The 27,775-nt window shown below is 48.6% G+C and overlaps 8 protein-coding genes and 1 non-coding gene across 9 annotated transcripts; 7 read left to right on the forward strand and 2 right to left on the reverse strand.

Moving 5' to 3' along the window:
• Window positions 1–415: 415 nt before the first annotated feature.
• On the reverse strand, window positions 416–487 carry ASPWEDRAFT_t164. The gene has a single exon. It is a non-coding gene; the product is annotated as a tRNA-Arg (tRNA).
• Window positions 488–676: 189 nt separating this feature from the next.
• On the forward strand, window positions 677–2,296 carry ASPWEDRAFT_42992 (IMPACT family protein). The gene has a single exon (XM_040835925.1). It carries the CDS (start codon window positions 833–835, stop codon window positions 1,808–1,810), a length of 978 nt encoding a protein of 325 aa, XP_040686636.1. The 5' UTR covers window positions 677–832; the 3' UTR covers window positions 1,811–2,296.
• Window positions 2,297–4,506: 2,210 nt separating this feature from the next.
• On the forward strand, window positions 4,507–6,506 carry ASPWEDRAFT_42993 (lytic polysaccharide monooxygenase AA11 family protein). The gene is made up of 2 exons (XM_040835926.1): window positions 4,507–4,602; window positions 4,853–6,506. Exon 2 carries the CDS (start codon window positions 4,985–4,987, stop codon window positions 6,260–6,262), a length of 1,278 nt encoding a protein of 425 aa, XP_040686637.1. The 5' UTR covers window positions 4,507–4,602; window positions 4,853–4,984; the 3' UTR covers window positions 6,263–6,506.
• A 755-nt stretch (window positions 6,507–7,261) lies between these two features.
• Window positions 7,262–8,582, forward strand: ASPWEDRAFT_174388 (60S ribosomal protein uL4; the record flags this gene model as incomplete). The annotated part of the gene is made up of 4 exons (XM_040831218.1): window positions 7,262–7,371; window positions 7,435–7,529; window positions 7,612–7,762; window positions 7,820–8,582. The coding sequence occupies 4 exons, from the start codon at window positions 7,262–7,264 to the stop codon at window positions 8,580–8,582; spliced, it is 1,119 nt and encodes a 372-aa protein (XP_040686638.1).
• Window positions 8,583–12,599: 4,017 nt separating this feature from the next.
• On the forward strand, window positions 12,600–15,612 carry ASPWEDRAFT_114687 (Zn(II)2Cys6 transcription factor; the record flags this gene model as incomplete). Its single annotated transcript, XM_040828513.1, has 3 exons — window positions 12,600–13,552; window positions 13,608–14,520; window positions 14,572–15,612. The coding sequence occupies 3 exons, from the start codon at window positions 12,600–12,602 to the stop codon at window positions 15,610–15,612; spliced, it is 2,907 nt and encodes a 968-aa protein (XP_040686639.1).
• Window positions 15,613–16,274: 662 nt separating this feature from the next.
• Window positions 16,275–18,792, forward strand: ASPWEDRAFT_53028 (J domain-containing protein; the record flags this gene model as incomplete). The annotated part of the gene is made up of 4 exons (XM_040837815.1): window positions 16,275–16,793; window positions 16,856–17,194; window positions 17,251–18,585; window positions 18,643–18,792. 4 exons carry the CDS (start codon window positions 16,275–16,277, stop codon window positions 18,790–18,792), a joined length of 2,343 nt encoding a protein of 780 aa, XP_040686640.1.
• Window positions 18,793–19,319: 527 nt separating this feature from the next.
• ASPWEDRAFT_53029 (SKIP/SNW domain-containing protein) lies at window positions 19,320–21,210 on the forward strand (the record flags this gene model as incomplete). The annotated part of the gene is made up of 3 exons (XM_040837816.1): window positions 19,320–19,466; window positions 19,549–20,982; window positions 21,043–21,210. 3 exons carry the CDS (start codon window positions 19,320–19,322, stop codon window positions 21,208–21,210), a joined length of 1,749 nt encoding a protein of 582 aa, XP_040686641.1.
• Window positions 21,211–23,768: 2,558 nt separating this feature from the next.
• Window positions 23,769–25,368, forward strand: ASPWEDRAFT_53030 (ACT domain-containing protein; the record flags this gene model as incomplete). The annotated part of the gene is made up of 3 exons (XM_040837817.1): window positions 23,769–23,813; window positions 23,954–24,342; window positions 24,402–25,368. 3 exons carry the CDS (start codon window positions 23,769–23,771, stop codon window positions 25,366–25,368), a joined length of 1,401 nt encoding a protein of 466 aa, XP_040686642.1.
• Window positions 25,369–26,382: 1,014 nt separating this feature from the next.
• ASPWEDRAFT_174393 (WD40 repeat domain-containing protein) lies at window positions 26,383–27,576 on the reverse strand (the record flags this gene model as incomplete). The annotated part of the gene is made up of 4 exons (XM_040831219.1): window positions 26,383–26,405; window positions 26,474–27,067; window positions 27,125–27,466; window positions 27,519–27,576. 4 exons carry the CDS (start codon window positions 27,574–27,576, stop codon window positions 26,383–26,385), a joined length of 1,017 nt encoding a protein of 338 aa, XP_040686643.1.
• Window positions 27,577–27,775: the final 199 nt, after the last annotated feature.

Raw genomic sequence — 27,775 nt, forward strand, 5'->3', positions numbered from 1 at the left:
AATCAACGGTCCTTTTACTATAGAACAAAGCAAAGAAAAGCTTGCGTACTCGAAACACATCATGGATGGTGAGTAGGTTTTTTAGTATTAGGCATCATTGCGGTTTTTTTTTTTTTTTTTTTTGGTCTTAATCAAAAACTAATGCAGTTGAAAGAGAATTGAATAAAAACGCATTTCTATTCTTGGGTTGGTTATTTTCTGCATACTGTATATATATATTGCGACTACATATGCAGATGAAAAAAGTTCACTTTCATCATTAAATGAAAGAAAGTACCCCCACCAAGATAAAAAAAGAATCAATTATTCCAATAATGAAACACCAAAAAAAAGTAAAAACAATAAAGAAGAAAACACAACCGACCACGTCAACTGTGTTGAGAAAAAAACAAAAAAGAAATGAAGAAGTATTGAATGACCACGGCAGGACTCGAACCTGCAGCCTTCAGTGCCGAAAACTGATGCTCTGCCATTGAGCCACGGGGCCAATATTTGTTGAAAGACACAGCACATCTATTGTATTATATAGTAAAATGCATAACAGAAAATTTACGATCACTTTTAAATTTCGAGCTTCCTTTTGTGTTATCTCCGAATCATTTGTGATAATACTTGTGGATACGTCAAGCCAACCGTGGGAAAAAAATTCTTTATGTGATGCTAATTAAAATTTGGAGTTCAGAAAGCGATATCGGCCTTATTTATCAGGCCGATAAAATGACATCGGCGGGGTCAATCTCTACCATTTGCAATACCTTGCACACCAGCACAAGGAGACAATCCCTGACTCTGCAGTCAGAAGACTGCGCACACCAAACCCAATGACGAAAAAATGTCATCCTCATTAGAATCGCTCCAAAACACTGAACTGGCCGAGGAAATCGAAGCCGTCAATGCCATCTACGAGCCTGACACTGTCACGGTGAACAGCACCCCGGCATCGAATGCAACCTCTAACTCCACCTTAGACCTGGGCAGCTCAGGATCGTCCACGTCCATAGCCAGTACAGTGAAGCTGCAGATCCCGAACCACCCGAATCTGTCCTTTGTTGTTGGGTTCGATGCGTCTTACCCTGAAACACCGCCAAAGGTCATCGGTACGGCATCGACAGGTGCGCGCGGAGAGGGTAAAATCGCCGTTGATGTGGTGGAAGATATCGTGAGGAGGACACATCAGCCTGGTGCTGTTTGTCTGTTTGATATTATCAACGAGGCAGTGGAGGCATTTGAGGAGTTGAATATTGGTGGGAATGAGAAAGAAAGTGAAGATGCGACAGAGGAGACAGCCCCGTCGAATGACCTGAAGCCGGAGGACATTGCGAAACTATCTTTACGGGATAAATTTGGCTTGGATAGTCCGCCAGAATGGATCATGTCGGATGTTGTCAACGAGAAGAAATCGGTGTTTGTCGGACGTGCGGCGCATGTCACCAGTCTGGAGCAAGCCCAGGCATACCTAGATTATCTGCTTTCAACGGATAAGAAAGTTGCAGCGGCGACTCACAATATCAGTGCATGGCGGATTCGGCAGAAGAAGCCGTCGAGTGGTAAGGACGAGTCGACAGAGATGATTATTCAAGACTGCGACGATGACGGGGAGACGGCTGCGGGGGGTCGTTTGTTACATCTGATGCAGTTGATGGATGTTTGGGATGTTGTGGTGGTGGTCACGCGGTGGTACGGGGGTATTCACCTGGGACCGGATCGGTTTCGAATCATCAATGCGGTTGGTCGGGATGCTTTGATGAAAGGCGGATATTCCAAGGAGGCGACTGGTAATGACAAGGGAAAGAAGAAGGGGAAGAAATGAATCCGAGTCTGCGACCTGGCCGTGGGAGTTTACTTGGGCTGCAAAAGCGGGTGCTTTGCGCCGATTGGGCTCGAATAACTACACAGACATAGTTGAAGCATTATCTGACTGGCTACCACTGTGTCCCAGAATGCAACAGTGGCGTTGTCCAGAAAGGAAGTCAAACACTCCGTGCTGATCTAGGATACCTGTTTCATCAACTGGCCACAATGGATCTATCCATGAGGCAAAAGTATGGAGTGGGTGCAAAGGCATCTGGTCTATCGCACAGCAATCCAGAACTGGTGATAGATCTTCGAAAAAATCGAATACGATCGAACACCAAGAACCCGATAAAAATAGATAATACATCTTACTAGATATGATGGTCGGCCCGCTATGCTAGATAATGTCAGTGTTGCATGCAAGCACTGCGCATGGTGAACTTCACCTCATCTCTACGGAGTTACAAATCCTTGAGGAATCTACCCCTCTCTAGAGCAAAGGCATAGCCGTGATTTATCTATTAAGATCGTCGGACACGACTAAGATGCCATAAGGCTGTACCCGTCACCAACCCCAGAAGGTGACAGAAATGCCCTGCCGAGCCGCGAAACCAACACTGCCAGTCAGAATTTAGACCTTGACGCTCTAAATAGACCGACTAGGCATGTTAGCGCTTACAGAAGGAATAGAATGCTACCTTAGTAGATTAATGACACCAATTAAATTGTTTCATCAGCCGGAAATCGCCTTCAATGGTGATAAGAATATGCAACTGCGCCTCCCGCGTAGGTAGACCCCCCATGAAAAGCTTGGTAGGAGTTAGATGGCCATGTGCATAGCCTTGATGACATGGGTGGATGTATGCAGGATAGATTCCTGCAGCCCCTGCTCCGGGGCGGTATATCCTGGTGATTCTAATGGGGATAGGGCTGGGGCGGTCTTAGTGAGCAAATCCATCGTGAAGATAGAAGGGGCAAAAAGCATTGCTAAAATGACAATTTCAATATATTGGTTCCGGGTGACATTTGACATTTGACGGATGTATGAGAGTTATTGAAACTGCCGTAGCGAGATTACGGGAAAGACCTCCGTACCGGCTCGGCAAAGATACTCCGGAAATAAAGATAGATGTACAGATGTACGGAGTAGCATTTACATATATCTGAAACGAGTCATCTGAGATCTGATTTTCTTGATGCTACGCTGCTTGGCATGATATTCTAAGATGGATCAGATGAATGTCCAGAGAACCAGACTTGACACTGAACGGGTCGGATGCGGAGAGAGCACAGAACCACGGCTGGGAACGGGGGCTGGAGGCTCGCGGAAAAGACAGCCTATCTGAATCATGTTTCCCAACCTCATCAATATATCGTAAGAATAGTAGTAAGAATTAGAATGATATTGTTCTTTTCTTGTATATCGAATAATAATAGCAATTCTCCGAGAGACACAGCGTTTGGTTCGCCACAAACAGAGCGCTAAGCCGCACCACTCAGGGTTAAGCAACACAGCCCTTTCCCGAGGCAGCTGAAAAAAGAAAAATCCCTGCTGTAACCTTGTTGGGAATGTCTGAGGCGATCTCCTCCTCTATTGGGCCTCACGGTGGATTTGCCCTTCAGGGCTTTTTCCATCATTCTCAACTTCTCGACGTCGTCAATCGCCCCACGCGGAACTCCGTTGGGCGGTCAAGTCCGGGATTTCTGTGGGATTATTTGCGTCGATCCAATGGAATGACGGCATTGGTGAATATTTAGTACAATTTGATAATATTTTAACTTTTTTATATTTTTTAATTATACTTTTTGACCCATCCGATTCACTCCCTGCTGTTGTGGCTGATTCTGGCTATCCACCGTTAGACACGTCTCACTGTACCTGACTCCAACTGACAACACATCACGAACCCCTCTCCCTGTCATCTTAATTTCTACTTCTCTCTACAGTCTACACCGTAGTATCTACAATGTCTATTGTAATCACTTACCGCTTGCTCAGCGCCAACCTGCAGCCTGACAGCCAATGCGGTTGAAGGGAAACTTAGGAACCAGGCACTTGGGCGGATGGTGCGACACGCCAGAGCGGAGCCCTTGCGTGTATTGAACCGTTCCCATTACCGCGTAATTACCCTCAATGGACCTGTTCTTATGGCCTACTGACAGGCACAATATGGGGGCCTGAATCATACGGTACTAGCGTCTTACCGACGATCTCAGGGACCATCGCTTCGGGATGCTGACTGGCTGCTGGCCTCAGCCACTCAGCTGCATCAGAAGCGGGCAGGGATTCGTGATCCTCCAATAATGGCATCATCCCGCAGCGAAACAGTCAGAAAAAAGACTTTGCAGTGGAGCGGCGCAGCTGGACTTGAAACAGCCCGAAAAAAGCCTCTTCCATTCGGAGTCCTGAATCCATCACACGCGATGAGATTCTGAGTAGTAGTCAGAGTGGTAGTGTAGGCCTCACTAAGCTAGAGCATCCCTGATACCCCACCACCCTGAACTGCGGCTATGCTGTGTGCTGCACACTGTTTCTTCGCTTCTTCAAGTCTATAAAACCCCTTTCGATTTCTGGACATATCCTCTCTTTCTTTCTTCTCCAACGCAGTGCGGTTCAATCAATCCTTCCAACAATCTTCCTTTTCGACAGTTTTTTTTGCTACACGGGCTAGTCCTGTTTTCGCTTTCTCTCTCTTCTATCTAGACTTTCAGTTGTATTGCCTGTGGCAGACTCCGACTTCGTTCCTTTTCGGAAAAAAAAAGCTTCTCTTGTCTCGCGCAACCTCGCTCTTCTTTGCTCTTACAAAGGTATTGTCTATTCTCTACTGCTTTCTGCTTATTGTCTTATTTCCCCTGTTCATCGCCCTTTATGATCCTATTGTCAGCTGAATCCAATGGGCCCCACGCTCATTGTCAGCTATTGTCTGGATGTGAATACAATGTATCCAGCCTCCTACAATGATCAGTGTTCCTTGATCATGGCTGCATACATATCTCCTCTAATTCCTGCCCTTTCCACTTCATCATATTCTTGACCTTTCGCTAATTCTATCATCAGAAGCCTTTTCTGCTCTCAGCTCTTCAACGTCCCGTCTCTTAGACTTTTTTCTGATTCGTCTGGCACGATCAGAATATCCCATCCTTAACTGTCGATCAGTTTTTTTGTTACAAACACATCTCTCGATACACAATGTTGTTCTCCAAGTCTGGTTTCTTGGCTGCCGCCCTCCTCGGTGCCTCCACCGTCAACGCTCACCTTTATATGAAGAACCCTCACCCTTACGGCCAGAGCACCCTCAACAACTCTCCCCTTGAGGCCGATGGCAGTGACTTCCCTTGCAAGCAGCGCAACGGTGTCTACGCCGCTGCCAACGGCGAGAACAACTTCAAGGTCGGTGAGGAACAGTCTTTGACCTTGGTCGGTAGCGCCACTCACGGCGGTGGCTCTTGTCAAATCAGTTTGTCTAAGGACTTGAAGCCTACCAAGGACTCCGAGTGGATGGTTATCAAGTCCTGGGAAGGTGGCTGCCCCATCAAGACCTCTGGCAACATCGGCAACTCCCCCAGCTCCGTTGTCCCCGGCGACTTGAAGTTCAAGATCCCTGAGGGCATCGACAATGGCAAGTACACCTTGGCCTGGACCTGGTTCAACCGTATCGGAAACCGTGAGATGTACATGAACTGTGCTCCCATCACCGTCACCGGTGGATCATCGAAGCGTTCCGACGATGAGGCTTCTGTCGAGAAGCGCTCTTCAAGCTTCCCTCCCATGTTTGTAGCCAACGTCAACGGCTGCACTACCAAGGAAGAGTATGACGTCCGATTCCCCAACCCTGGCAAGTACGTGGAGAAGCTAGGTGACGCTAAGAGCCTTCTTCCTGAAGGCCAGTCGGCTTGCACTGGTACCCCTAAGTTCGGTGCCGCCGGTAACAAGAAGGGCGCTACTACCAGCGGAGGCAGCTCCGGCAGCTCCGGCAGCAGCTCTGGCTCATCCACCACAAAGGCTGCCTCTCAGGCTACTGGCAACGCTGGTACCTTCGCTGAAGGTGCCGCTTCCTCTTCCGCTCCCGCCGCTTCCTCCGCCCCCGCCTCGTCTGGCTCTGAGTCCTCTGGCTCCGAATCTTCTGGTTCCGAATCTTCTGGCTCTGAATCCTCCGGCTCCTCCAGCTCCTCCGGCTCCTCCAGCTCTTCCAGCTCTTCCAGCTCTTCCAGCTCTTCCGGCTCCTCCAGCTCCGGTGCTCAGTCCGGCTCTTGCAGCACTGAGGGCACCTGGAACTGCATTGGAGGCACCTCTTTCCAGCGCTGCGCCAGCGGTCAGTGGACCACTGCCCAGCAGATGGCCGCTGGCACCAAGTGCACCCCCGGCCAGAGCTCCCAACTCTCCACCAGCGCTTCCGCCCTCAAGCCCCGCATGATCAACGAGATGCGCGCCCGCCGCCGCCACGCTGTTCACCACTTCCGCGCATAAATGAACACTTGTCTTCCGCTGGCTCGGATGTTGCAAGTCTTCATTTCCTTTTTACCTTTCGTTTCCCTTCTAAGGTAACCTCAATCGCCTGGTGAAGGACCTTGTTTTGGCTCGGCTTTATGTTTTCTCTGCGCTTTTTCCCTTTCTGTCTCTCTTCGATCATGTACATTTTTAAGGAATCACGAAAAATGGGTAGCGTGGGGTTTGGATTATACAGTGGTTTTTTTTTGTGATTACAGACTTTCTATCTATCAGCTCCTCGGTTTGACTAGGAGGTGCTTGACCTATGAATCCAATTTTGAAACTGCTTTAATTATCTCTCTTGTAAATCGTATGGTCAGACTCTTTACCTCTTTACCTTTGCACATGGAGTAGGTTTGATGGAGCTTCAACCTTAGCAGAAGTTACCTTATCGAGAAACATTTGATTGAAATTGTAAGAGTACTCATCACTTCATATGTGCTTTTACACATGGAATAGACTTGACTAGCTTTATTTCTGGCAGAGCTTTTGAGGAACATTTGATTTGAAATCGCCGAGTACTCATTACTTCTTCCTATGTGTCTAAACCAAGTACTGCGTGAATGGTCTTACATAGGTACTGGAGTTAGTATATGCCTCGTGAGGCTGATATTGCGACTTATGATTTGCGGCCCTGGGTTAGCAGGTAAATTGCATGTAAAATATACATCTTTATATTAACCTGAATGCTAAGAAAGAAGCTGACCAAGATAGTAATAAAAATAATAAACATAATTATCGCAATGTCGAAAAATAACGTACATTGTAGGTTTTCCTACAATGACGCCTAACTTGTAACTACAAAAGTCTTGGCGCTCGGCAGGTAGGCGGAGGCGGCGACCCAAAACGGCAACCAGGGCTTAGGGTTACCCACACCCACCACCGGCGGCAGACTAAGCGAAAAATTCGACAGCCTTTTGAGATACTCGATCTTCAACTTCGTGAACGACGACAACGACCAGCTCACCGTCGACAACAATGGCCTCCCGCCCTACCGTCACTATCGCCACGGCTGATGGCAAGCCCAGCGGGGCTACCCTCACCCTGCCGGCTGTTTTCACCGCGCCCATCCGTCCTGACATCGTCCAGTATGCTTGAAAAACCGCAAAATTATGAGGGAGGGGAGGAGATGGAGCTAACAAGTGCTATAGGCAGGTGCACACCGGTATGGCCAAGAACAAGAGACAGCCTTATGCCGTGAGCGAGAAGGCTGGTGAACAGACCTCCGCTGAGTCCTGGGGTACTGGTACGTCGCAATTGGGGGAAGAACCTGGCAGCAGAGATTTCAAGATGGGAGGCTACGGATACTGATGGAAAAATTCGTATAGGTCGCGCTGTCGCTCGTATCCCCCGTGTCTCTGGTGGTGGTACTCACCGTGCTGGTCAGGCTGCTTTCGGTAACCAGTGCCGTTCCGGTCGTATGTTCGCTCCTACCAAGGTCTGGAGAAAGTGGCACTCGAAGGTCAACGTTGGCCAGAGGTATGGAATTTGCTGTTTTGATGAGAAGATAAGGGTGTGATACTGACAATGAAATAGACGTTTCGCTACCGCCTCTGCCCTCGCTGCTTCTTCCGTCCCCTCTCTCCTGTTCGCTCGCGGTCACCGTGTCGCCAACATCCCCGAGGTTCCCCTGGTCGTTGAGTCCAAGGCTTTCGAGGGTGCCGCCATCACCAAGACCAAGAAGGCCGTCGCTCTCCTGCAGGCCCTCGGTGCTGGTGACGAGCTCGTCAAGGTCCAGCAGTCCAAGAAGATGCGTGCCGGTAAGGGTAAGCTGAGGAACCGTCGCTTCCGCCAGCGCCGCGGACCTCTCGTTGTCTACAACCCCGAGGTTGACGGCAAGGAGCTCGTCCGTGCCTTCCGCAACATCCCCGGTGTTGAGACCTCGCCCGTCTTCTCCCTCAACCTCCTCCAGCTCGCCCCTGGTGGTCACCTCGGTCGCTTCGTCGTCTGGACCTCGTCCGCCTTCGAGGCTCTCGACCAGGTCTACGGCACTACTACCAGCCCCTCGGCCCTCAAGAAGGACTACCTCCTTCCCTCCAACTTGGTTGCCAACGCCGACCTGTCCCGCCTCATCAACTCTTCTGAAATCCAGTCCGTTCTCCGTGCTCCCAAGGGTGAGGCCCGCACCAAGCGTGGTGTTGTCCAGAAGAAGAACCCTCTGCGCAACAAGCAGGTCATGCTCCGTCTCAACCCCTACGCTGCCACCTTCTCCAAGGAGAAGCTCGGCCAGAAGGGTGTTGAGCACGCCAAGCCTGAGCGTGTTAACAAGGCTTTCCTCAACACTCTGCACGAGAACTAAAAAGGTGTTGGTCGGGATTGTTTGATACGAGTCTGTTTCTCTTCGTTTAAAAAGGTAGCACAGCAAATGAACTAAATGCTTCCGCAATACCCCTGTCTACGCTAATATATGATGATTCTACCAATTGTTTCTGTAGTATTTTGTAGTATGGTAACCCCTTAACATCTATCCCTAGCCTTTTATGTCCCTACTGTGCAACACCAATGCTCTTACACTTTTAGCGCAATGAAATATCAATGATCTTACATCTAAGATAAGATAACTCATGAGCCATCATGGATCTTGTTCGCCCAGAACCATTGAAGTCATAATATCGGACTCCTATGCCGCTTTTTTGAATCAACATCAACAGTTGATATCACCTATAATCCTACACTGACAATGTTGGGCTTGCACGTTTCTTCGTTATCTACAGGCTTGTGCAATAAATGTAAAGATTGTGAGGAATTCCTGGCAAGTTTTATATCTCCAAGAGGTACTTGGGCTGTGGGCAGGTAGCTTACGGTATGCTGTGTCTTATGGGTATATCGCTCCAATCGATATTCCTGATTAAACTAGACAGGTTTCCAATTTATCCCATAGAAGAGGTCACCTTGATTTACTTTTCTGTCCATGCCACTTTCATTACAGAAAAAATATAGGTGTAGAAATATTGCTGATAAGGCAGCACGTGCTCCTGTTGGCAGTGCCTATTCAGGAATAAGAGAACGAATATTAGGAGTTATTACAAATAGATTATGTGCGGCTGCAAACTGCAGGTAGATTGACTCGTGGAGTATTTTAATATGACCTATAAAGTATTTTTTTTTTTTTTTATATTCATCCTGCACCCTTAAAATAATTATAATTATCTGATCAACAAAGAGGCTCGGGAAAAGAAATAACGCACATACCCCCATAATCGGCCAATCTACAACCCGCGGACCATTACCCAGGTTGGCAATCGGCCCAAAGTGGATCCCCACCGAGAAAGACCAAATCGCGAACCGCAAAAAAGCAAACAAAAGCAAATACCGAAGAGGGTCAGAAAGAAAAAAAAATGAAAAAGAAAAAATGTTGGAAATCGATATTTTGGGTTGAGCTTGCGAGGCTTCTCCATACAAAGTGGCTTTAGTGTCCAATGTTCCATCGGGGATCAGCATGTGGTTTGTTTTGGACAGGTCACTGGGCTTGTGTGCCGTTGTGGGATGGTGAAACTGAGGGTTGTCGATCGGGATAAATAATTAATTAAATTTCATTGAGAATGCGACTTTGCATATTACTTTATACTGCTGTTTAAACGAGTTGTACGAGGTATATTTGGAATTATATTTATATTATTACACAGTATATTATTACCTATTATGTAGGTGAGGTCGAGAATTAACTCCGAACTATTACTTGAGAGACCCGCAGTGGTCGATATGTAGTAGTGCTACAGCAAACGGAGTCCAGGTCGAGGGTTAGACGATTAGTCTCTGTACGGCATTTAATTCCGCCCTGATTCAGGCACGTAAGAATAATAACCGAGGCTGGAGAGTGAGTTACGTCGTCAGTTTTCATCTGCCGAAGAAGAACTGTCACAGTCGGACTTAACCTAGTCGCGCACACCGAAGATGATCGATCCTTTCCCTGGCCTCTTTTCTTTCTTTCTTTCTTTTTCTCTCCACTCCTCGGGGCCGATGAATGTGCAGAGTGTGATTGTCAGCTGAACTGCTCACGGCTGATTCGCGGTCCTTTGTATTATTAAATGGATCAGTTGGAACCCTTCATCCGTCCGTACTCCGGCCGTATAGACAGTCATGTGTCTCGGACTGTTCTCCGACCGTTGCTTGAACTTGATGTGAACCTGTGACAGGGGTAACTGCAATAAAAAAAAAATGAAAAAAAAAAAAAAAAATATCAATAAAATAAAAAGGAGAATGTCAAACAGTGTAAAGCCGAAATAAGATAGGGGATCCCGTATTCCGTGCCGTACTCTATCTGCAAACCGTTATTTCTTCATCGGTTGAATTGTATTGCTTGTATCCACAGTACGGATCATCCGAGAGTCTCGGTAGATGCTCGGGCAAACTGGATCTCGAGTTAATCGCACCAATGAGGGTGTTGGGCCATCTGGCTGAATCCCTGGTGTTGAGATGCCTATTCTGTCCTCATCATCTGTTTGATCAAGGGATTTGAGTGTCGGTATGCATGAGGAGAATAAGTCAGTGCCGATCAGATCAACCCTAGACAAGGAGTACATCATCGCCGTTGAAGTGGAGTCGTCGTGAATGTTAAACCGGTTGCCCACAAACCCGATAAGGACCGGCTTGTATACAGATTTGGGTCTGTCCGTTTTAGTTCCGGCCGAAGCTATCATCTGGGCAAACTCTATAGAACTGGAGGGACACTGCCTACCACCTGGGGTCATTTAGACACTGTCTAGTGTATAACATAATATACATGATATCAGTCTAGGATAGATGATTCCTAATAATCAGGACGATGCGGGGCACGGCTGTTACGACCCTCCGGCAGCCAAAATCTCGTGGAATCCCATCGACTATTGACAATAATTTAGGTTTGCGATGGAGATGCTTGTCCTCCACTGGTTCTGTTGCTTTGGGGCTGGAGCGGTGCAAACGTCGTGGATTCGCCTGGATTGGATGGCGGCGAGGGGATTGGAGAGCTTTGCCTGCTATATTAATTTTTAGGACAATTAGATTAATCGCTCTTTTCTTTGTCTCACTATATCTTCTTTTTCCTTCTCTTCCGGCATTCTCCTCTCCCTCTCTTCCATCCTCCCTCCTCCCTCTCTCCCTCCATCCCTTCATCTCTTCTTCTGTCCGCTTATCTCGATCATCCGGAACTTCCGAGTAGATACACCCTCCGTTGTCCTCCCCCCATACACTCCATCCCACCTAAGCCTCCTACAGACTAGCTATCCTTCCGCCCAGGATCTGTCCTTTTAGTGGCAGGCGATTTGTCTCTCCCCCAATCTCAACACAGCCTAGTCATCCGTCGGATGGACGGCTCTCGATACTAATCCTCATCGAGAGCGTGGATTCTCTAACACTTCGAACGCCTGGATCTTGGTCTAGGGAGTAGCCAACTGTCCTACTTGACTGAAGATCATCCGTCGTCGACAAACGGCGTTGAACTAACTAATTCAATCACCTCTCCCTCTTTTTCTCGTCTCTCTTTTCTCTTTTTTTTTTTATTAATACATTTATATTTTTTCACTCCCCTCCCCTCCCCCCTTTGTGTCGCATCTCCACGTTTGGGTTTTTCAACTGTCGCCCGGGGTAAATATTTGTGCGTTGGTGGTGGTCTGGGTATGAGCCCAAGTGGCCCTGGCTCGAATCCTACCCTCTTTCTTTCTCATCGACATCCCTCTTCGATGCTCGGGACTATCGACTGGGATCTTGCAGCAACCCTGGTATGGAGAACGCATTCCGAAAAAGGAGAGTCCAGGTCGTTTGCGCCATGAATCTGTTCTTCTAGATGCTCCTCGTTGCTTCTTCTTTGTCCCCATCGGCCAGTGTATATGAGTTGATCGATTGAGTGTCTGTGTGTTGTGTCGTGTCGCAGACAGTTCACCCCCAGCCTCGTCTTCAAAAAAAAAAAAAAAAAGGATCAACCAGATTATTCGGAGGGGTCTTCTTTTTTCTTTTTCTTTTCTATCGTTGAAACTCGAGGGAATTAATCGTTTCTCGTGTCGTTTCATCTATACCGTCTTTTATTACAGCGCTCTCTTCTGAATATTCCTAGTCAAAAGAGGTGGGTGGAACCATGTCCAGTTCACTTAATCCGTCAATGCACATTTTCAGTCTTATTCAAGTTGCTGAAAAGTTTTGCTTTCCACAGTTTTTGCCATTTTTTTCGTCTTCCGAAACATTGGGTTTTCATCAGGTCTTTCAGACGCACCGGATACTTGATTCAAAGTCTCGTTCGACTCAGACGGTACCAGTCCAAGATTCGTCCATGTTGTTATGCCAGGAGTATAGAACGCCCAGCGACCCAGCGATACCAGTGCCCAGATCAGCAGCGCCAACCATGTCGGACTACTATGTTGGACCCTTCGGCCGTATGTTACCTGTCGATGGTTCAGCCCCGGAGCGCGACCAAGACCGCCCAGCTAACTTGCCAGCGCCGACAACCCATCCATACCAGCTTCCACCCCCACGGACGTCAGGGCCTTTACCGTTTCTGGATGTGTTTCCTCGCCAGCGAGAGCCGGGAGAGAGAAGCGATTCCGGAGTGGGATTGTACCCCAAGGACGCGGTTCCGCAACCGAATGGGAATAAGCAGCTCCCTTCGGTTAGCCAGCTGCTGATTCCTCCGTCTCATTCAAGTCCACCATCTCCTTACCAACCACAGACCTATAGGTCGCCCACGCCCAACACCGAGTTTCGTGAATCTCCACACTCGCTCCGTCCAAATGATATTGGATTTGGCTCCAGGTTACCCCTGGGCGCTATGCACGACCGGGTCAAAGGGCATTCGGATCCCTTTCCACGAAGGCCGTCTGGAAATCTACCCCCAATCACCCACGTGTCCAGTCATAGCCAGGATTTCGAAACACCACCACATCATGCAATGCTCGGCAGCTCGCCGATCCAATCATATCAACATGGCCCGCTTGCATACAATGGTGTCATGTTTCACGACCAGGGACCCCGTGGAGAAATGTCCTCGGCAGAGGGCACGTCGGGAATCGTAACTCCGACTCGGTCTCAGGTGCCCCGGGTGCGCCCCCACGTGGTTGACGAGAGGTACATTGATGGAGAGGGCTTGTGTTACATCTACGCGGATGGAACACATTGCCCTAAACTCATTGATGGCGTACATGTCAACGCGAATTGGGGTATCACCAAAGCGGGAAAGCCGAGGAAGCGGTTGGCACAGGCATGTTTGACATGCAGAGAGAAGAAAATCAAGTGCCAGCCAAACCTTCCCAAATGTGACCAATGTCAAAAGTCTGGGAGGGAGTGCAGATTCGAGAGCGCGTAAGTTGTCAATCCATCGTGTTTAAGGATTCATATATAGCTGACTTTCCTCAAGGCCTCGCGGCAATCGCACAGCTATGAAAGCCTCTCACCTTGCAGGTCGATACGATTCGCGAGACGGTGTTTCCCCTAGCAGTTATACGCCTTCCGGCCCTTCTAGTTCGATATACTCCGCTGTACCAGCTTCAGAAAGCTCAACATCACTCCCGGGTACCAACGGCCAGTCCCCTATATCAGACGGCTCAATAGTTGCACCTTTTGCCGGAGATGGTGCTCAGGAAAGGATGGACGTTGAACAATCATACAAAACAAGGTTTCCAGGGCTGAGCGGGTCCTCTGCGTTTGACGATTCCTCAAAACGCCCCATGGATGAAGCCCATGTATCACCCGACTACGCAGAGATTTTGATGGAAGTAAAGGACATCGGCCACGAAAATCCACTCGTAAACGACTGGAATACGGATCCCTATGAAGCCGACCCTGAATCAACGATGCATTATATTGAAAGCTACTTCACACATGTGAATGGTGGTCTTCATTACATGTTCCCCAAGGGGCGGTTCTTTCTGTGGCTTAAATCCTGCCAGACGAAATCGCTGAGCGACAAGATGCTGCTTTATTGGATGATGACCCTGGGGACTGTTTTCTCACATCGTCCAGACCGATTAATGGCTCTCAAGAGGTATTCGCGAACGGCTCGGTATGCAGTGGAGCATTACCATCACGGTCCATCCCTGCAACTCGCCCAAAGCCGACTTATAATGAGTCTTTGGTATTATGCTATAGGCGCACCGGTTGAGTGCTGGGATTCTGTGGGCGCAGCAGTTCGAACAGTCTGCGGGCTGCGATATAACGTTGAATTGGGCGGAGTTTTCGTGGAGCCAACCCGAGTATGCGAGTACGGATTGCATCCCCAGGCGTTGATTGAGTGTCGACGTCGGACTTTCTGGGTTGCTTTCTTGATGGATGTGAGTATTCCAAACTAAGATTTGTTGTTGCTATAACTGACGAGGTACCAGCGCTTCTCGGGTTTCCACTCACCATCCCCGACCTTTATTTCTTCTCAAATGATTCTTCTCCGACTGCCTTGTCGAGAAGAGATTTATGAGGCACAGCAGTATGCGACAGTGCCCTACTATCAAGGCACTTTTGACCACGCACAAACGTCATCGGACGATGGCCTGTCATCTCTGAGTCCAATGGCATTTTTAGTAGAGATCGCCTCTCTCTTGGGCGAAGTTTCGCACAATATTTTCCGATTATCCCTTAACTCGAGCGAGACCTACGGCAGATTGTTCGATGAATTTTATATGACAGTCGCTCAACGGTCGAACGAGTGGGCCGCAAAACTCCCCGACCATCTGAAATCCACGGCCACGAACCTGGAGACAAGTATCCGAGCGAAGAAAGCGGATACGTTCATGTCCATCCATTTGATACACCATGCTACGCTGATGAAATTAAACCGACATGTCCGATATCTGGATCTTCCACCTGGCACGGTGGACCAATACGTCCGTCGAGCCAGACACCACGCAGTAGAGATCCTCCAGATGTCTGTCGCCTTGAATCGGTATGCCTCAGACTACGAGTCCGCACGACTTGCCATGGAACCAACACCCCCGAAAACGACAATGCTGAACCCCTTCCTGGGCTATGTGATTCTGTCTGCAGTGGATGTCGTCAGTGCCGGGGGCCTAATAGGCGACCTGCCCGAGAGCATCAGCCTCATCAAAGGTAGCTTGGATCCAGTCCGGGATCTAGGCCGTATCTGGGACGGTGCGTTGTCTGTTGTCTCCCTGATTGAAACCCGAGTCGACGCCATGGTCGAGTATCTGAATCATCGGGCGAACTTCGAGGACAAGATCGGATTTACCATGGACAGTCCTTCACTGGATAGGCAAGTCAGCGCCGGCGTCTCAAAGTACCGTCCTCGTCAACCGGGTTCCGAAGACGAAGACCTCATGTATGGTCTACCCCGGGATCGGTTCTTCAGAGCCTTGGGGGTCGACTTGGCCTTTTCCGAAGACCATATCCTCTGGTTCAAAGAAGATCATTAGACAGCCGTTTATCTTGTTCCACGACCCAGGTCCGAGTGATTTGGATTTATATTTTCTTGTTTTATCTTATTAATTCATCTAGTTCGGCTTGGACACGCTGATCTAGCGATACGATTGCTACGTTGGATAATGATCGATTATGGCTGGGATATATATTATTATTGATCCCAATGCTATTGTACTGTACATATATGTATATTAGTTAATGATATCCTGTGTCTACAATAATTTAACAAATTGTCTGAATGATCAAAGTACGAGATGAAACGCCATAATACGATCAGGCCACATAAGCACTGCATCCTGCATTAATAGATACAGAGTTATCAGTAAAATCAATGGCCAACATTATTCATTTTAAAAATAATATATAAATTAGACACCGTAGACTGTACGAGTAGAAGAAACAATAGAAATGGAATTAAAAATCCAGCAAACCCGGAGATAAATTATCACCGCCAAGAACTTTTTTCCCCCAACGTCATAAAATCTGCCCCCCTCGGCGTTCTTTTGCGCCCTGCAACCTGCAATCTGTTTTCCTTATTGCAGCTAGGGCATAAGCAGCAGAAAATGAATTACTGCTGATATATCTATTTCTTATCCAATATAAAGCAAAGCTCTATCCGGACAAAAAGCGCAGCAAACACAAAGCAAGCTAACCAATGCAACGCCCATCATCTCCATCTCCTGTTGGAGATGATCCCCGACGAGATGCAGCAGCAGAAGAACCATACCCCCCACCACCCGACTCCTCCCTCGACGCTGAATACAGCTTGATACTTAACTACCCGCAAGAAGACGACTACTACGCACTCCTTTCCCTCCCGCGCGACCCGGCCCCAACAGACGCAGATATCCGATCCGCCTACCGCACGCTCACGCGGAGCTTCCACCCGGACAAACAGCCCGCGCACCTGCGCCAGGTCGCGGAGGAATACTTTGCGCGGATCCAAGATGCGTACGAGACGCTGATTGACCCGCGGAAGAGGGTTGTGTATGATTTGCTGGGTATCGAGGGCGTGAGGGAGGAATGGAATGCTGGGGGTGTGATGGGGAGAGGCGGGGAGGGGCGGAAAGATGTCGGGGTGAGGGCGAAGACGCCGGGGGAGTTTCGGAAGTGGTTTCTTGAGGCTATGAAGAGAAGGGAGAGGGGGGTTGTGGAGGGGATGGTGTCGAGTCGGGTATGTGTTGTGCTGTGCTGTGAATGTGTTTGATGGAGTTGCGTTGCTGACATATCGTGAAGGGATCTATTACGCTGGGGATTGATGCTTCGTCGATGATTACGGTTGATGAGGAGGAGAGTGAGGTGTACTTTCATGTTCCGTCTCTGCAGCCGTCTTCGTATGCGGTTTCTTACACCTTCAACGCGCCTTTTCCGACGTCGAGACTCTTCCTTGGTGATTCGGTTGAGGAAGAGGATGTCGAGGAGGGAGATGAGGGTGGAGATAAACAGACTGGAAAGCATGGTCCCTATGAAACTGAGACCGACATGGCGATTCATGCAAGTATTACGGGAAATATACACCAACGAGAACAGGCTGTTAAGCTTTTACTTGAAGATGGAACGGAGGAAGAAACAAAGGCATGGCATTCGGTTATGATTGCTTGTTGGATATACGTTATTAACTTGATGTACAGGTTCGAATACCGCCGATCCTTGTTGCAAACAATTTGACCCTCGGTGCTTCTGTAAATCGCGTCCTTGGAGATGTTACAAGCACCAAGGGTATCCTGGGATTACGACCTTTCCGATTCTTGAATAACTCTGTCGTGTCAGCCGACGCTTTGGTTTTACCAGCTCCGGCAATCAAAACCTCCATCTCCAAGGCAATCATGCTTATTCCTGGCACGAGACCCTTCAGAACTACCTTAAACACTACCTTTAGCCATTCACTATTCAAGTGCCTGCCAATGATTGAATTACAGACATCAAAGCAAGTCGGCATGAAGAAACATGTGTTCTGCAACTGGAACAGCGGTACCATCGGCTGGCCACTTATCATACAGCAAATATTTAGCCCGATCGTTGAGCTTGGTATGGATGTGGAATCGGCATTTTCTGTTGCAAACCAGCTCAGTCAATTCCAAATCGGCTTTATCTCATATCCGCAACAACCTCAATATGTCACTTCTTTGGAAGAGGAAGATGAGGAAGAAGAAGAAGAAAACGCGGAGTATCGAAAGATGCAAACCAAGAGCCGTGAAATCAACAAAGCGGCCGAGTCCTGGCAATCCCATCTTGCAGCCACTCCTGCAGGAGGCTCACTATCGGTGGTCTATGCCCGTAATATCTTCTCCGGCACAACGGCCAATGACTCCATCCGTTCTGAATGGAGTTCCGAGGGCCATTATCCGTTACCGCCGGAGGTCGAGCCGCGTTCTGTACGACTCGAGGTCACAACCACCATTACACACGATCTTTCCATGGCCTGGAACATTGAAGGTGTTCGGCGGGTGAGCGACTTCGTGCGCATGGGACTGGGTATTGGAATTGACGGGGGACACGGTCTTGTCATGACGGTATCATGGAGCCGACTGGGACAGAAGATTAGGCTTCCCATCACAGTCTGTCCATTGGAGGTTGTGAATGCGGACGCCGCTGCCCTTGCCACGATCTTCCCGTGGCTGGCATACTGCGCCGTGGAATTCGGACTCATCCGCCCTCGCGACCGAAAGAAGCGCCGTCAATTAATCGCTCGAAAACAGCGAGAGTTGAAGAGGTGGATCCCGAAGAAGAGGGCAGAAAGCCTGCAAGCTATCGCACTTATGGAGGACCAAGTACAGCGACGGCAGGCGAAAGAGGAGGCTAAAAATGGTCTGGTCATTACCAAGGCTGAATATGCGTATAACCCGGCCGCGAAAAAGAAGATCAAGGTCAAGGATACCTCGGAATATGAAGTTGCCGATGTCACAATCCCCGTGGCTGCGTTGGTGGATCGCAGCCAGCTCGTGATTCCACGAGAGAGGGTCAAGGTAAGACAATTGTCCACATCCATACCAGTAACAGCCCCAGCAGCTAACTATGACCAGTTCCAAATCCTTGGATTCTATGACCCGGCACCGCTTCTCCCGAAGAAATTGAAAATCTGGTATATGTATCATGGAAGAGAGCATTTCGTGGAGGCGCTTGATTCGGAGGGCATTACGTGCCCTATGCGATCGCATTTACTTCCGCATTAAAGATGATGGTGTTTTGATTTATGACATCTAGCATTGTACTTTTATACTCATTTGTCTTTTTTATTGAGCTATAATCACCACTCGAAGGGATGTCACCCCTTTCTACCTTTGATGGATATATAAAACCTCGTTGAATGCATTGTGTGATGATGTTGGAGAAGCTCTGAGATATATGTCTGTAACGGTAATAGATGCGTGGTTTATCCAAACTGCGTCCAACTTGCAAAAATCTTATTAATTAAGAAATAAACAGATCCACGGATAATAGCTACACTCTTTATTCTATTTTTAAATTAAACCGCCCTGATGCAAATCGCAGTTCATAAAAGCATAAAAAACCACCGCAAAAACAAGATGATGTCGATAAAAGCTCCTACGGCACACCACACAAACCAAACCCGCACTCCCGGCCCCCGTCCGTCGAATGCCAAAAGAAGAAAAAGCATCTGCAACCCCAAGTCCATCTTCATCTATCTCCATCTTCCCACATTTCTTTCCCTTGTTTTTCCCTCTTTCAGAATTGGAAAATGACGTCCATTTCAGAGGGGCTTTTCAAGTCTCTCCCAAAACCGAAATATACCGGCGAAGAGGAGGAGATTCCTCAACACGCGCAGCCCCGTGGTCCGCGGGTCGTGGGCGCCGACCAGATTGATGAGACGCAGATTGTTCTAAGGGTGAGTATTTTTGTTCTTGTCCTTTAGCACTACTAAGCTTTAGGAAAGGGGCTGAGTGATTCTAATTGATTTATTTTGACAGAAAACCGGACCTCCACCGTATCAAAACCGCACAGGATGGCGACCACGAGCTCCCGAAGACTTTGGCGATGGTGGCGCGTTCCCCGAGATTCTGGTCGCACAGTACCCCCTCGACATGGGCCGAAAGGGAACGGCATCTACCTCGAATGCGCTCGCCGTGCAGGTCGACGCTGAGGGTAAGGTTAAATACGATGCGATTGCGCGGCGGGGTCACAGCGACGACCGGATCGTGCATGCCTCCTTCAAGGATTTGATTCCGCTCCGGCAGCGGGTTGATATGGGGGAGGTTTCGCTGGATAGGCCGTCCGAGGAGGAGGTTGCGGCGCAGATGGAAAAAACGAAGAATGCGTTGGCGAATCTGGTGGATGGGGCTGTGGCGGCGCAGAAGCCCAAGAACGTCAAGGGTGGTCGACGGGCGGAGCCTACGTTTGTTCGATACACGCCTGCCAATCAGATGGGAGACAATGATAAGAAGAATGATCGTATTATGAAGATTGTTGAAAGGCAGCAGGATCCGATGGAGCCCCCGAAATTCAAGCACAAGAAGATCCCGCGTGGCCCGCCATCGCCGCCTCCGCCCATCATGCAATCTCCGCCTAGGAAGCTGACTGCGGAGGATCAGGAGGCTTGGAAGATTCCGCCACCAGTGTCGAATTGGAAGAACCCCAAGGGTTACACGGTTCCGTTGGATAAGCGACTGGCTGCCGATGGCCGTGGTCTGCAGGATGCCTCGATCAACGACAAGTTCGCCCAGTTTGCCGAGGCTTTGTTTACGGCGGACAGACATGCCCGTGAGGAGGTTAGACTACGTGCACAGATGCAGCAGAAGCTGGCAGAGAAGGAGAAGGCGCAGAAAGAGGACCACCTTCGTGCTCTCGCCCAGAAGGCGCGCGAAGAACGAGCAGGAAGCAGCCGACGCGACTCTCGCGCGAGGTCTTATTCTCGCAGTGTCAGCCGCAGCCCATCCCCATACTCTTCTCGGGGCGGTTCCCCTAGCGAAGACGAAGATGCCGCCCGAGACCGTGAGCGGATGCGCCGTGAACGACGACAGGACGCTGAAAGACAGCTCCGCCAATCGCGTATGGGTACAGAAAGACGTATCCAGGCCATGGCCCGAGAGCAGAACCGTGATGTTTCGGAGAAGGTGGCCCTAGGACTGGCCAAGCCGACCCAGTCTTCCGAATCCATGTGGGATTCTCGTCTTTTTAACCAGACGAGCGGAATGGATTCCGGGTTCAACGAAGACAACCCTTACGACAAGCCGTTGTTTGCTGCGCAGGACGCTATCAACAGCATCTATCGCCCACGTGCTCAAGTTGATCTTGAAGACAACGAAGAGGCTGCTGAAGGAGAAATGAGCAAGCTCCAAAAGACCAACCGATTCGAAGTTCTTGGAAAAGCGAAGGAAGGATTCCGGGGCGCCGCAGATGCCGAGGTGAGATCATTTTTTAACTCGCAATATTATTCTATCAAGACAAGCTAACTCGTATCCCAGGCTCGTGATGGTCCTGTCCAGTTTGAAAAGGACACAACTGATCCTTTTGGAATCGATAGCATGATCGCCGATGTGACTGGAGGAGCTGGTCAGAAGCGCTACGGTATCCAGGAAGTTCAGCATGACGAAGAGCGTGGATCAAAGCGCGCGAGAGTTGACGACGATTAAATTATATATTTTTTTTCCTTGATGACATCAAGTTTTTTTTTTGTGTTTCTTTTATTTTTCTCTTGGGTACTGGTTGAAAATGCGGGCAAATCCAGGGATTTTCCATCATGCATTGCGGGCGTTTGTGTTTACAATTATCCCGACGAAGGTTCGATTCTCTTGAATTGTTCCTGTTGAATGTATCTTATATCGTGTATTTAGGCAGGACATTTAAACCGTGGATGTGTCTTTTCCCCTTGACATTAATCGGCAGCTGATCAACCTCAAGCCTAGTTATTATACTCTTATTTGTCATGTTGCTGGCCTTGAGGTAATCGAAAAGCGACGAGATTTGCCACAGTCTAAAGAAAACAAAAATATTACGGTTGGTGGATAAATAAAGAAAAAGAGTTCAACGACAACGAAGCACGAGGCCAAACAAAGAAAGTCGATTTCGTTCTTTTCTTCGGGGTTCTTCATTGCCACCTTGTAGTTTCCCTTTGATCGTTTTCCGTTTCCCTATCTTTGTCAACACACCCAAGGATCGAAATTTCTGCAGATACAACAAAGTACGCCGGGAAAGATCCGGAAGCAGAATGAATGCAGAGAGCAGCGGTACTTGTGTGATCACCGTGTAACCAACCTTCTTTTCCCAGGGCAAGGAGTCCACGACTATCAAAGTCCGCACGCGGCATACCTTAATGTACTATGATTCGCATTCCCAGCCTAGTAAGTAGCTCCGCGCCAAAAGACTAGCCAGTTATATCCGACAGCGAGACGTAGACTAGGATGTACCAGGAGATCAACCGTCAAGTGGAAGATAAACTGAAGTATTTTGTAAAGGTATGTGCGTACACAGAGGGCCGTGTCCGTGAGATGTATGATGATGGCTAGTGACCACCCTTTCTCATTTGTAGCGCTCCAAGCGCAGGTCATATAGATATATGGGCATGTCTGAGATTGAGGGAGGCATCCTGCAAGCCCCCCTATGATTGTCATCTGAGGCGAATTGAATTTATGTGGCACAGCCCTGTCTGCTGTGCCAGTTTTTCTGGAGGCGCAAGGCGGTTCTTGTCTCTGGTTTGCCTGCTTTCATAGAGCTGCGGCGTGTTCATCAGCAGAAACATCATCATCGTCATCATCATCACTGCGACACTGCCCTATGGCTGCTGCTTGTGACATGGTGAAGAATGTTTCCCTCCAACCCTCCCTGCGAATCCGACTCCACTTGAACCAGTGGTTTCCCTAGGCGATAGATGGACAACCCCTCTCCAGTTATCTGGCAGTAAATCCTACCGAGGTAGGTCTGCAGTGTTGTAAATCCGCCTGCAGGACGGTTGCCCTCCAGTATATTATTGCCACATTATCTTGAAGTTATGTTTGCTGCAGCGACCGTGGTGCCTGACTACGATACACCCTGCAGCAGCACCGAAAGTGCGGGGAGGAGGACGAACTACCCTGAATCTGGACGTAGTTGTAATGAACATTTGATCTCAACGCCGAAAAATAATCAGTCATAACGGCGATAATTAATCGGACCGTGCACGCACTGCCTGGGACCAGCGCCTAGCGCGGTGGCGATCGGGGACAAGCTCCTGATAAGCAGTTGAGGGTGGGACCTGGAGATAAAGCCAAAGAGTCAGAGATCGGAGTTGCAAAAGATATTTGGTAAGAGGTTGATTTAAAGGCAAGGGGAGGAAGGGTTGGGGTGTTTCTTTTGCACGTTGGAGATAAAGGTAGACAAAGTGGATCGAGAGTGACAACGAAGCTCTTTTTTTTCTTTCACCTTTCTTTTTGTGCATCTTGTTTTCTTTTTGTGATTGTCGTGTGTGGCGATATCTTATTCGAACCCATTGGTATTATTTTTTATTCTTCGACTCTTGAGATTGGAGAAAGAGGAGAGCAAAAGAAGTCGAGAAGAAGGCATTGGGACGACCAGCACAACGCATTGTCGACTGAGTCACCTGCTTTTCCTTTCTGGAATCCTCCCCTCTCTGGGACTTCGTTTATTTTTCGTGCTTCTCGCTGTAACTGACGCCATGAACCTCTCCTTGGTTTAACGCATTGAATTGTTAGCATTAACATCATAGCTTCATGGTCATCTCGTACTCCGAATTTCTTTTCCAGACATCATCATTTCTTCAGGCAATGGCGTAAGGGGCGTCGGATCAGAACAATGACAGCTCGAGGATTCTGTGCCATCAAAGAACTCAAAAGGAAAAAGAAAAAACAAATTGCTGCTGCAGAAGCTTTGCATTCTGTCTAATGGGATCTGCCCATCCTGTGATTTTCCTCCAATTCACCATCTGGATTTGCTGGTCTTGAATATCTCCAGAACTGTCCATCAATCACACCACATATCTTCAAAATTGCCTTTTTCTCCTTTCTATCCATCACATCTTCTCTCATTCACCACAAAACTTGGTGCTTTTATTTACAACGACTTATCCTAAAGTCTCATCTCAGACTGTCTCACTCCCCTCTTTACTACACTGGACCCGCCAGCAATTCATTCAATTTGGTGAAAGGCAGCCTGGAATCAAACATCCCAAGAACATAGACACTGAAGATCACCAGTCATGGATCAGTCTTTGTCCCTAATATCTGCCCAGGTCCAGTTCATGGTGAGCTCTTATTTTCTTCCATCTCAATGTTTTTCTATACCACCGGCTTTGGATATCTTCTCTCTATTTCTTTCTTTCGCGGGCCAATGCAATCCTCTCGTCTTAGGCTTGTTTCACTGACAACAGTGGTGGAATTACAGGACGACCGGCTGGCCCTGGTGCACATTCCTTTGGATCTCTACTCGTATTTCCTGAAACCCATTCTGCAGGTCCTTTTCCATGAAGTATCTCCCATCGATACAAGCAATGAAGACACGGACGATGGTCCTGGAGAGGGTTTCAAGCCTTCTCAGCCAGCTTTTCTGAATCTCTCCATCACACCCGTCGAGTGCTCTGTCATGTGCCCTAGGCAACTTGCCGACCTGTATTTCACACCAATGATCGAACAGTTCATTCAGGCCGACTCCTCGACCAAAAGCCGCCTTTCGATCAGTCGGGAAGATTTCGTCGCCATGCAAGTCTATGGAGAAGGTCTTGACGCTGGTCAGCGTGTGCTTGAGCTTACCAGCCCCTTAGCAATGGCGGGGATGTATGTTCCAATCCTATTATGCATCAATTTAACCAGAATATGTCTGACCAGCTTTGCAGTTCCATCTTCTTCATTTCGACGTATTTCTCCGACTATATCATTGTCCCTCTCCGATCCAAAACACAGGTCATCGAAGCTTTGGAGAAGCGTGGCTTTCAGTTTGAAATATCGACTGAGGCATTTATCAATATCAACCCGAATCAAAATAACTGCTTCAGCCCTGGGTCTCGATCTCCAAGTAGCCTGGGCTCTCCGCCAGCTACACCACTCCCATCGACTGTCGATGAACTGCAGACGCGAACTTTTGCCTCCTTACGGAAGAATCATATCATCCCCTCCGTTGACAAGGGGCTGCGGTTAGTCCAGTGTGCAGCTCATCATCCTTATAGCAGTGAAGCTAGCTCAATATCAATCCTCCGTGATGCACTCACTACTGCATTGGTTGTGGACAAGCCTCGTTTTCTTTCGTTGACCCTAACGGCCGCAGACCCTGCCGCATCCCTCCTGCTGGAGCAACGGCTTCTGCCACGGTTCTCGAGTGATCCTACATCGGGCACAGAACCAGATGATGAGACTAGTCTTCTCCTGGGATCTAAAGAGGATATCCTTGTACCAATCATGCTTGATTTGCGCAAACTTCCCCTCGAAGCTACAGGTATCGTCTGTGGAGTAGCCAGTCGATTGGCCGAAGCTACTCACACCCCGGACGAAGACAGACTCTCTCGGTCTGTCGATAGCTTTTCTTACTTTGACAGCTCGTTCAAGCCCGTCAACGGTAACTATGGCGGCCCAGTGCAACCCCCTGCTAGCACCCCTGTCACACCATCTACCCATCATCTACAGCCTGACCTGGACGCATCCCTGGACGCTGTAGAGATCAGCTTCCTCAGCACCGCACGCGCGGGAACCATAATCGTCGGCGAGCACGAGCTCAATCGTGCAGTGGATGCACTCGATGCCGAAAGCCACGACCCGGAGCTTTCAAGCAACAAGTCTGATATCTCGGAGTCCTGGCAAAAAGAATAAATCCATCAAAATTCGGTTTGTGGTGGTAGACCTTGCCACTAATTCTACATAACGTCAGTATAACCATTCGATTTGCTGGCTCGCACCACTCCCGTTGCATTTTGGGCGCACAAAAAATGTTTTCCATTTTCGTTTTCGTCTTCATTTGGAAACGAGTATGACAGTTACGACATATTTCTTCGAGATAAAAAAACGCAGATATCAAAATTGGCTTTTTTGTGCTTGGGATTTTCTTTTTGTTAATACTACCGCTTGGAGTCTGGATGAATCGACAAAAAGGTTGTTTTGGCGATATGCAAATCGCTAGCTTCCAATGAGTTGCGATGCTTGTTTCTACTAATTCATCTGTGCATCTCATGAAGTATAATATATTGATACGAACGAACAGAACTAACTTGAATCCGAAAGATAAGTCTTGTACTAAACTTGAATCCATTCTGATAGGAACACGTATCAATGTTCTGTTGAATAAATTAAGGATAGCGTTCTCAAGGCAACTTTCGTAGTATGTAGCTTGATTAGATTAATATACAGTAATGCTAGTAAATAATCTTGGCTTGTCACTGATAACAATGTTACTGCACTCGGAAGCATCAGTGCTATCTTGGCTAGATTCCCCACTATGGTCTGATGGTCGAAACAGTGGAATCTGCTCCTAGAGAAGAGATTGGTCTGTATAACGGTCGCTGGCCTATTTGAGTCCACGTCGCAAGACCATCCTAGCGACGCCTGCGTATTTGACGCCAGGGTGCTGAGCGGCACTCGCGCAAAATACGACCACATTCCCATCATAGGCGAATGCATAAGCCAAACACGCATATAGGGCGGGAATGCTTTGTCTCGACGAATCATTGCCGAGTAGAGGCCAGAAGGTGGATTTCAATGAGCAGGATATGCATGTTACTTCCAAAGGCAAACTTTGAGAAAACAAACACGCATTGAGGGGGTGGCAGATGCGGGGACAATCGAGTTGCCGGGGGATGTGCGAATATATTAGGTATCCATCGTTGTGCATCAGCTGTACAATTTGACAGTTCCTAATCCCAGAATTCATGATTAGCACACAGACTGAAAAGGAGCAACAAGGTTAAGGAGTGAATCGTACCATCGGAACAGCCACCAGCCCATACGCCTTCCTTCTCGTTCCATGCCACGCAACTCACTGCCCTCACCCCCTCTCCAGCAGGAATAGTCGCAATGACGTCCCCACTCAACACATCCCAAGCAAACGCAGATGCCTGAGAGAATCGATCCCCCTTCTCAGACTCACTGCCGCTAAGAACAACAGCGTCGCGCTTGGCAAATACGGACCGTATCCTTAACTCAGTATTGCGATAGGCAGGTTTTGAACCCCCTAGAACCGATTTCGAAGTCTCTTCTCCGCCAAATGCCTTGAGCAGTTTACCATCAGTTCGGTCCAACATCCGGATTCTTCCGTCCAGCGTAGAAGTGAGCAGAGCATTCCCATCTGCCGAGCAGCGAACGCTGGTGACAGGATGCGCTAGAACATCAACGGTTGTTCGGCCCATTCGAATGTCGTAGGTGCGCACACGGCCATCGTAGCTTCCACTTGCAATCGAGTATGTAGGCATGTGTGTGTGTAATGCAGAGACAGTGTCGCCGGCCTCAGTCAGGGTTTGGATAGGCTTGTGGGCGTTTGATCGGGTGTCCCAAAGATTAATAGTAGTATCCGCACTGCCTGTAAGGGGTATAAGTGAGATTGTACAACCTGCCAGGATGAAGGGAGCAAACTCACCAGAAACAACGACCGCATCGCCGTCCCCTGCGAATTGGACTGCTTCAACTCTTGCATTATGCCCGCCCCATCTTCTTATGGTGCCACCCTGTTCAACATCCCAAAGAAATACCAGCCGATCACCTCCTACACTGGCAAATCGTGAGTTGTCCCCTGCAACAGCGACATCTAGCACTGAGTACCCATGCGCCTCGTACTTCTGAATTGGAGCCGTCGTCTCTACAACGGAGCCATTGTTTGCGTTATTGGGAATCGCGCGAGTTATGTGCACGGAGCGATCGGAGGAGCCAGTGAGAACATAAGTTCCGGGATAGCTGGAGAATGTGACGGCGTTTACAGGCCCTGGAGCTTGTTAGATTGTGTTGGAGCTTCCTGACAGCGGGGAAAAGCTAACCGTTGTGTGTTTTAAGGGTATGTCTCAGTGTAGTAGGAAATTCTTTTTTTGCAGGCATTGACGGCAACGGTAATCCTCAACTCAACAATATCGAAAATAACAGCAAGTTCGTTGTTTGAGCACGAGATGGATTCAAAGATTGGTGCGGGCGCTTCCCGACGGACGGTGGATTTGTCGATGATGGAGAATTGGAGATGCCCCCGAGCGAGATTGGCCGCGGAGGTAAAAAAGCACAAGCCATCCATGCCGCTCCATGG

This window comes from Aspergillus wentii (genome assembly GCF_001890725.1).
Source record: "Aspergillus wentii DTO 134E9 unplaced genomic scaffold ASPWEscaffold_6, whole genome shotgun sequence".
Classification (NCBI taxonomy): domain Eukaryota; kingdom Fungi; phylum Ascomycota; class Eurotiomycetes; order Eurotiales; family Aspergillaceae; genus Aspergillus; species Aspergillus wentii.

What these genes read in the sequence shown, in the direction of transcription:
- ASPWEDRAFT_42993 (XM_040835926.1), top strand. Translation starts at nt 4,985, where the DNA reads ATGTTGTTCTCCAAGTCTGGTTTCTTGGCTGCCGCCCTCCTCGGTGCC.
- ASPWEDRAFT_42992 (XM_040835925.1), top strand. Translation starts at nt 833, where the DNA reads ATGTCATCCTCATTAGAATCGCTCCAAAACACTGAACTGGCCGAGGAA.